General features: G+C 35.6%; 1 protein-coding gene across 1 annotated transcript in view; it reads right to left on the reverse strand.

The window, feature by feature from the left end:
* Positions 1-10,127, reverse strand: part of LOC107705757 (protein FAM168A-like) — a 47,224-nt gene that overhangs the window by 18,017 nt on the left and 19,080 nt on the right. Inside the window, exons 2-3 of the mRNA XM_016509213.1 lie at positions 5,595-5,717; positions 1,766-1,857 (exon numbers count right to left, since the gene is read on the reverse strand). Coding sequence (XP_016364699.1) covers positions 1,766-1,857; positions 5,595-5,665 — 163 coding nt within the window. The 5' untranslated portion in view covers positions 5,666-5,717. The remainder of the gene's footprint in view (positions 1-1,765; positions 1,858-5,594; positions 5,718-10,127) is intronic.

The raw sequence follows: 10,127 nt of genomic DNA on the forward strand, positions 1-10,127 counted from the left end.
TATATATAATTTTAATAAATATTTTTATTTATTTATGTATTAATTAATTAATATCCTATATTAGGTCAATGGGTAATTTATAGTGAGAAATGACATGTATTACAGTAAAAACTACACTTACAGCAGTTATTTCAACTGTACTGAATTTCAATACATTTCAGTTCTTCTTCTTAATTCAAATTTAATACGATTTACAATTCTACATCCTGTTCGATTATTAAATTCAAGACAACCCTGACTAACTAATGACCAGCTACTTACGATCCAAAACAAAGCTACCAGACTAAGATTGACTTTACAATAAAAATCTCCCTTCTAATCATATAAGCGCAGAGTTTTGCAGAATTTTAGAAGTGATCTCCACAATGTCTTAAATTGTGCTCAAATTTGTATCGATTCAATTCTCATTAAATTATGTCAAGAAATAATCTGCTTTCTACATTCATTATTACTGCTTAACTGAGATACTTTCACTGTATGTCAACAACTGTCACATCTGTCTCTATTTTTATTTCTCCTAAAGAATTTTCTAAAATAAAACTGATACTTCGTATGTAAGAAAACCTCTAAGCAATAATATTTTCCTCTTGGTAACGGCAGAAAGGCATCATGAAAAGACTGAAAGCGAGGGAGAGAGAGAGATGTTGGCATGTAAACAGTCACTAGTGACCCAGAGAATCCCTTCAATGAGAGCACATCAAATATGAGCCCACGGTTGCCATGGCAGCAGACAAAGACCTGCCATGAGTGACACACACACACACACACACACACACACACACGTCTGGTCAGCTATCCTTGTGGGGACTCTCCATAGGCGTAATGGTTTTTCTACTGTACAGACCGTATTTTCTATTGCCCTACACCAACCCTAACCCTAAACCTACCCCTCACAGGAAACTTTGTGCAGTTTTAGATTTTCAAAAAACTTCATTATGTGTGATTTATTAGCTTGTTTACCCGTGGGGACCTCAATTTAGGTCCCCATCGTGACACGAGTCCCCATGAGTCTGTGTGTATTCAGGTTTAAGTCCCCACCAGAATAGAAAAACAGGTACACACACACACACACGTCTGGTCAGCTATCCTTGTGGGGACTCTCCATAGGCGTAATGGTTTTTCTACTGTACAGACCGTATTTTCTATTGCCCTACACCAACCCTAACCCTAAACCTACCCCTTATAGAAAACCTCTTTGCATTGTTACACTTTCAGATAAACATCATTTACTATTTTTAATAACTTTTGTCACTCGTGGGGACCGCAGGCCGGTTTTTTCAATTGTTCATTTTTAAAGGTTTTCTTTTATTCTCATCAAGGCTGTAATTATTTAATAAAAAACACAGTAAAATCAGTAATATTGTGAAGTATTACCACAATTTCAAGAACTGTTTTCTATTTGAATATATTTTAAAATGTAATTTATTCATGAGATCAGAAGCTGAATTTTCAGCATCATTACTCCAGTCTTTTTTGGGTGAACTATCCCTTTACAGATGACATTACAACAACATTTGCACCTTTAACTTCCTCTATATATTTCAGAGTGAAATAGGAAAACCTCATTAGTAGATGATATTATTGGCTAATATTATTTATGATCTTGGATGCATCAGCAGAAAAGTCCTTTCATTGGTGGCTCGTTACATTTTAATGAAAACAAACCTCTTCTTTAGCATGCACTGATGAATTGTATAGAGTAAGACATTAATAAAGCATGTTGTGTTGTCTTCAAATACACGTGTGTGTGTCTCTCATCACATACCTGTGTATGCCATATTCTTGGGGTTTCCGTATGGGGTTCCCGGCTGCACTGGACTGTACACCGGGTTCATGGTGGAAGACAGTCTGTTCTTACTGAGAGAGACAGACAGAAAGAGAGAGAGAGAGAGAGAGAGCAAATTAATAAGACTGATGTTGATTTAAAAGGCATGAACTGCTGCAACAATCAGCACGCACGACTCAAAATTTGTAGGCCCTACATAGTCACACAAGTTGCATCATATTTCCTGTATACCACAAAAACACCTCTCAGTGGCCATTTTTACCTGGTTTTGAAAAATTATGTAAATCCCAGTTTAACCTCAGATCACATTTTAGATGGTTCTGTAAAGCCTCAGTTGAGACAGTCTTCACATGTTTGACTGCAGCTTTTCACATGATTTTGTTGTATTTGCATGATAAAACCTTGCGTCTGAATGTAAGTACTAGATTACCATTAATGTCAATTTACCTGTCTGTTGTAGTTTACACTAACAATGTTTGGGGTCAGTAAGGTTTTTTTAAAATTATTTTTAAAGAAGCCTCTTCTGCACACTAAGGCTGCATTTATTTGATCAAAAATTCAAGAAAATCAGTAATATTGTGAAATATTATTACAATTTAAGATAACCGATTTTTATTTGAATATATTTTAAAATAAAATTTATTTCTGTGATGCAAAGCTGAATTTTCAGCATCATTACTCCAGTCTTCAGTGTCACATGATCCTTCAGAAATCATTCTAATATGCTGATTTGCTGCTCAAGAAACATTTCGTATTATCAATGTTGAATTTCTTCAGGATTCTTTTATAAAAAGTTCAAAGGAACTGCATTTATTTGAAGTGAAAATCTTTTGCAATATTATAAATGCCTTCAATGAGAGCACATCAAATATGAGCCCACGGTTGCCATGGTAGCAGACAAACACCTGCCATGAGTGACACACACACACACACACACACGCACGTTTGTTTCTGTGAATTGTAGGGACCAGTGTTGGGGGTAATGCATTACAAGTAACGCGAGTTACGTAATCAGATTACTTTTTCAAGTAACTAGTAAAGTAACGCATTACTTTTTAATTTACAAGAAAATATCTGAGTTACTTTTTCAAATAAGTAACGCCAGTTACTTTTTTTCCCCCATTTATTGATTGAAAGCTCTCCTGTCCCCTTGTTGAGAGAAATCGGGAGTAAGATGTTACTTTAGTTCTAGAATAAATGTGAACATGCATTAATTCATCTCCCTCACTCACAAAAAAAAAAATCAGATTTAGTTTACTTTCAATAAAAAGTAACTAAGTAATGTAATTAGTTACTTTTTTAGGAAGTAACGCAATATTGTAATGCATTACTTGTAAAAGTAACTTTCCCCAACACTGGTAGGGACTGTCCATAGACTTCTATTACTTTTATACTGACCAAACCATATTTTCTATCCCCTAACAATGTTAAAAATGAGAAAACGTGCTGAGCATGAAAACAGCAGCAGAGTGGCTCCTTACGGAAAACAGTGTGTATGTGTGTGTTATCCTCTCTCATCGTGCACGTGTGTGTGTCTGATCTCCCCTGAACACTGGCATTATCAGTCAGTCAGTCGTGGGGAAAAACAGAAATAGAGGAAGAAAAGCTCACGAATAGGGGAGGATCATGCGTCAGAACCTTCCCCTCGCACCTCGGCCACACAGGCTGTGAGCACGGAGCTGTTAGCATGTGTTCAGATGTGCCGTGAGTGTGACACAAGCGCGTGTGTGGGAGAGGTGAAATGTCAGAGCGAGCGTATTTATGATCTATGATCACACACTCACAAACACAAGTATGGAAGATCAAGGTCACGACATCTTACGAGTCAAAGCGGCTTGATGCTGCATGAAACACATAAACCACAGCTTTCTATTCCCCTAAACATTTGATCAGCATGTAAAATGCACAGTAAAATTATTTGGAAAGTTGCAGTCTTATAGTCTTTTATAAAAGCATGAGAGGTCATGTGTTGCAGTGATTTTTACTATGTTTAAGGGGGATCAGTTGCTTAACAAGATCTCTTTACCATAGTAAAATTATTAACACATGGCCTCTCATGGCTAATTGCTTTAATAAACAAGTATAAGCTTAATTAGAGATATAAAATGACATTATAAGGCATTGGATGAGACCTGTTTGAAAAGGCACTGTAAAAGTCAGTATACACACACACACACACACACAACCATGTTTATTGTGATTATTCAGGAGTAAATTACATTTCAAACAAATTCAGTATTTTTGAACTTACTATTCATCAAACAATTCTGAAAAAATGCAATGAAATGTTTTTTGAGCACCAAATAAGCATATTAGAATGATTTCTGAAGGATCATGTGTATACAATAAAGACTGGAGTAATGATGCTGAAAATTCAGCTTGGCATCACAGTAAAAATTACATTTTACAATATATTACAATAAAAACATTTATTTTAAATTGTAATCATATTTTAGAATATTCTCTGTATTTTTGATCAAATAGATGCAGCCTTGGTGAACAAAGACTCAAAACATTTCAACAGTATTGTATATTTATTAAATGATACATTTAATTTTAAACATATTATAATTAAGATTAGACTATAACCACCCCTTATTGCTTTAAAGTCAACATGAAATCAAAGTCTACTTACTTTTACATGTGACATCACTCAGCCGCTCACCAGGAATTACCTGATTCTATAATGGCCATTTTTTTAAAACCACTCGGATAAGACCCGTAAATATACGACATCATCATTATGAAAGTAGAATGGGTTATGATTATGAATGACATTTCATGTTGACTTTAATAAGCTTGATCAGAGGTACAAACCAGCAACGAGCAGGAGAAACCTGAGAGACAAAACACATCAAGGTCATACAAACCCTAGAGGAGAGCTTAATTAGAGATATAAAATGACATTATAAGGCATTGGATGAGACCTGTTTGAAAAGGCAATGTAAAAGTCAGTATACACACACACACACACACAACCATGTTTATTGTGATTATTCAGGAGTAAATTACATTTCAAACAAATTCAGTATTTTTGAACTTACTATTCATCAAACAATTCTGAAAAAATGCAATGAAATGTTTTTTGAGCACCAAATAAGCATATTACAATGATTTCTGAAGGATCATGTGTATACAATAAAGACTGGAGTAATGATGCTGAAAATTCAGCTTGGCATCACAGTAAAAATTACATTTTACAATATATTACAATAAAAACATTTATTTTAAATTGTAATCATATTTTAGAATATTCTCTGTATTTTTGATCAAATAGATGCAGCCTTGGTGAACATAAAGACTCAAAACATTTCAACAGTATTGTATATTTATTAAATGATACATTTAATTTTAAACATATTATAATTAAGATTAGACTATAACCACCCCTTATTGCTTTAAAGTCAACATGAAATCAAAGTCTACTTACTTTTACATGTGACATCACTCAGCCGCTCACCAGGAATTACCTGATTCTATAATGGCCATTTTTTTAAAACCACTCGGATAAGACCCGTAAATATACGACATCATCATTATGAAAGTAGAATGGGTTATGATTATGAATGACATTTCATGTTGACTTTAATAAGCTTGATCAGAGGTACAAACCAGCAACGAGCAGGAGAAACCTGAGAGACAAAACACATCAAGGTCATACAAACCCTAGAGGAGAGAAACATGACATACAGCCCATATGAGGCTCATCATAACAGCTGGAATCAGAGTGAACACTACATCAATAACGTTCCAACCCCACAAACACACATGCACACACATGGTGGAAGGTGCTGAGCACTAGACTGACCTCTTAACGTTCTGACTGGTGTCTGTTGGGTACAGAAAACTGAATTTGTCAGTGGAATGCCCGCTTGCCATTCTCAGTGAAGGAAAGGCAAATGAAGGAGGTAGGAAGAATGGATATGCAAATCTGGAAATGACAAAAAAGAAGGAAACAAACAAAACGAGAGCAGGTCGTGATTAAAAGGCAAACCATCAAGCACAAGCACAGCAGAGCAAAGCAACATAAAGCGGGCAAAGCAGAGGCAAAGAGAGAGACATAAAGTGACAAGCAGCAGAAATCAAAGCTCACACACTGATGGACAGATCAGTACGGGGTGAATAATGGTGCATCGGGGACAAGAAGCGCTGGGTTTGAAGTGTTCTGTGAAGGTTCTCGTGTGCATGTAGATTTGAGCTAAACTGCAGTCAAGTCCATTTAAAATCGCTTCCTTCAATGAGACGCTTATTTCATTCCCACACACTTTAAAAAGGGGTCAGTGTGCAAGACGAACAAGAAATGCCAGCTCCGTTTCGCATTATTACATATGAAGGACGAGCATTTTGATCAGTTTTACTGCTATAAAGGAATAGAAATTAAAATTTGCTGAACATTTACTCACCCTCGGGTCATCTAAGATGTAGATGAGTTTGTTTCTTCATCAGAACGGATTTGGAGAAATTTAGCATCACGTGCTCACCAATGGATCCTCTGCAGTGAATGGGTGCCGTCAGAACGAGAGTCCAAACAACTGATAAAAACATCACAATAATCCACAGCACTCCAGTCCATCAAGACATTAGTCTTGTGAAGCCAAAAGCTGCATGTTTGTCAGAAACAAATCCATCATTAAGGCATTTTTAAACTTCCGACTAAAGTCTTCTAGTCATCAAAAAAAGTCATCTGGTCTGAATCAGGAGAGAAATCTGCACAGATCAAACACCGTTTACAAGCCAAAACAGTCCAGAATATTTCTAAACAAATATGTGGGTGGATTTTGATGTGAGAGGAGAACAGGAGATGGACTTTTTCACTGGAGGAAACTTTATTATGGATTATGGACTCATATTTTGGCCATGAACAGCAACCATTAAAAGTTAAAACATGATGGATTTGTTTCTTGGATCCTCTACAGTGAATGGGTGCCGTCAGAACGAGAGTCCAAACAACTGATAAAAACATCACAATAATCCACAGCACTCCAGTCCATCAAGACATTAGTCTTGTGAAGCCAAAAGCTGCATGTTTGTCAGAAACAAATCCATCATTAAGGCATTTTTAAACTTCCGACTAAAGTCTTCTAGTCATCAAAAAAAGTCATCTGGTCTGAATCAGGAGAGAAATCTGCACAGATCAAACACCGTTTACAAGCCAAAACAGTCCAGAATATTTCTAAACAAATATGTGGGTGGATTTTGATGTGAGAGGAGAACAGGAGATGGACTTTTTCACTGGAGGAAACTTTATTATGGATTATGGACTCATATTTTGGCCATGAACAGCAACCATTAAAAGTTAAAACATGATGGATTTGTTTCTTACTAACACTCAGCTTTTCACTTGAAAATATGTTAACTGATGGACTGGAGTGGTGTGGATTACTTGTGGATTACTGTGATGTTTTTATCAGCTGTTTGGACTCTCATTCTGACGGCACCCATTCACTGCAGAGCATCCATTGGTGAGCAAGTGATGCTAAATTTCTCCAAATCCGTTCTGATGAAGAAACAAACTCTTGGAAGGCCTGAGGGTGAGAACATTTTCAGCAAAGTATTACTTTGTATAAATGTGCTTAAAAAGATAGTCCAGCAAAAAATAACTTCTTAAGTATCAAATATCACCATACTGATGGAAAATGAAAGACTAGACATCACATTACCCTTGATTCATGTGCAACAGAGGCCAGAGGAGGCTACAATTTTTCACCAACACATTTGGATGACTTTTTTTTTTACAAAAAACTGTGGTATTGATTAGTCTAAATGATAAAATAGGTTAAAGAGTATGCAAACATATGTGAAATGTGTTTTTTTTTAATGTTACATCACCAATAATTGTTTTAGCTAACTGATCAAAATGTAGAGATTTCCATGGAAAAAAAAAATTAGCATAAAATCATTGCTTACACACAAAACATTTTGAAACGCAAACCGCTGGCATTAAGGTAATGCACAAACTTTGTGCCTAACCTTTCACAGTTTTATAATTTCACATGTTCTAGTAGCACTTTGCCTTTTCTTACTTAAATAAAAGTACATGCACTGGGTTGCTTGACTAACAAAAACCAAATACAACACAATAAGTATCTAAATATTTCTACACTTGCCTTGGAAATGCCTGAAAGAATACAATATCATCACATCGATGTCATTTGCATATTAAATGCATATTTAGCTTTCTAATTAACTCCAAGCTTGCAAACATGCATATGCATATCCTATACATTGTGTTGTAAAGTGCTACAAAAAATCCATAAAGAGCTTTTAGGATCCTTTTGGCGCAATGGACGCACATTCACACCTGCTGTATTGTAGATACCTGTAATGTCTTTTTCAAATGTAATGCAAGTAGGAAATGCATCCAGGTAACAATCCTGCATGCACACTTTTTAACGCTATATATTACAAGCCAACAGCTCCCTCTAGTGAAGGTATTGTGCACCTGTGCTTGCCGTCATCTCAGGTTATTATCACTGCTGTTTAATGGACAACTGAAAATGACATTAAGCAGGTTTGACTGCACTTTGTGCATGTGCTCTGAGCTGCTGGTGTTCTGCAGACCGTGAGTCATTAATCAGGCCGTGACAGGGTCACCTTGAGCTGCTGATGGATGAAGGTGCCCCTCGCACCAGAACACAATCACCTCTCCTCTCTGCACTAATGTCTTCCTCAGTAGGCCAGTGTGATTGATGGCATAGTGAAGGATATCCAGCTGTCACAGACATAACTGGGAAATCTACTGAAAACAGGTGTGTGCATTCAGAACAAGTCCAGACGAGATGTAATCAGCTTCCTCGGGATTCACCGATTCTTATTCTTATCAGATATACTGATGGAAAATGAAAGACCAAATAACCTGATTCTTGAGCAATAGAGACAAGAATCAGGGATGCTACCATTTTTCACCAATGAATCTGAGTGACCTTTTAACTTGTGATTACATGCTTTTAAAAAAAATAATTTTATGGAGAATTCTATGGCAGACTTCCATTTGTATGTCAGGTACGAATCATAAACCATAAAAAAAAAAATAATCAAAAAGGACTGAGATTTAAATGCATCTCAGTGTGATCAAGCTGGTTAATTTTCCAATCATAAATATAATATTTTAGTCAATTAATTATTTTAGAGCAGATCATAATTTTAAAAATGCATATTCAATACAGTCCTGTTATCTTTAAAAAATGCATTAACTGAAACAAAATAAACATGAACAGAAATGTACATTTATTCATTTAGCAGACGCTTTAATCCAAAGCGACTTACAAATAAAAAATAAAATATCAAAAAATATTTTATTTCAACTATTTATATAAATTATTTATAATACATAATATTATATTATATATTAATACTATAAATAATTTTTAATCTTGTTTAGTTTAAGTTGAAGTACTACAATTGAGTACTTCACTGAGATAAAATGAACAAAACTGAGTTGAAAAAAATGAAGTAAAAAAGTAAAAACAAAAACAAATAAAAAAATGTAAACTGGAAACTAAATGGAAAATCTACAAATAAACACTAATTCAAATGATTAATAAATACTACAACAGTGTTTCAGATGACCTGATATTTCCAGGTTTTTAATGATCACGGTAATGCTAAAAATAGATGTGCATATATGCAAATAAAATGATTATATCGATCTTCGTGGTTGTTTGTTTTTCTGTTTTTAAATATTAACATTTTTCCCCTTTCATCAGGAACAAAATATCATCTTCATACACCACATGTACAGAAAACACAATCCTCAACGGCAGCACTGGTATTTGGAATAATTACCTGGAACACACACAGACAAGAAGTTTCTTATGGCTCAATGAGCAAAATGCAGCACAAAATCGGAGAGACAGAACAGACTGAAGTGCACTCATTATCACGAGCAGGTATTATTCACTGCTTTATGTGCTCTTCTACAAGCCAAACACGCACGGCGGCTGATGAAGGGTGGAGAATGGGGTTGTGAGAGCACACTCGGGTAACTAACCAGCATCAAGAGCCAGTCTGCCCTTCCTTCATCCCCGTAGAGTCGTTCATGGGAGAAGAGATGTGCAGGAAAATGGCTGAGTGCTAATACACGGCTGGTTTAATGCATAGCAGAGCTCAGAGATGGCAATAAAAACACAGCATTAACTGATATTAATGTATGCAGATGAGAGAGAGAGAGAGAGAGAGAGAGAATATCGCACAGACACAGGTGCTCAAGATTTCCTCCTTGTCCTCATTAAGGGTTTCCTTTCCTTTCCTCACTTCTAGGGTTGGGAATTGATAAATGGTTATGAATATAAAAAAATACTGGAATTATTTATTTATTATGTGTGGTTATTACGTTTACAGA

This window comes from Sinocyclocheilus rhinocerous, unplaced genomic scaffold (genome assembly GCF_001515625.1).
Source record: "Sinocyclocheilus rhinocerous isolate Xijiao unplaced genomic scaffold, SAMN03320098_v1.1 scaffold834, whole genome shotgun sequence".
NCBI lineage: Eukaryota > Metazoa > Chordata > Actinopteri > Cypriniformes > Cyprinidae > Sinocyclocheilus > Sinocyclocheilus rhinocerous.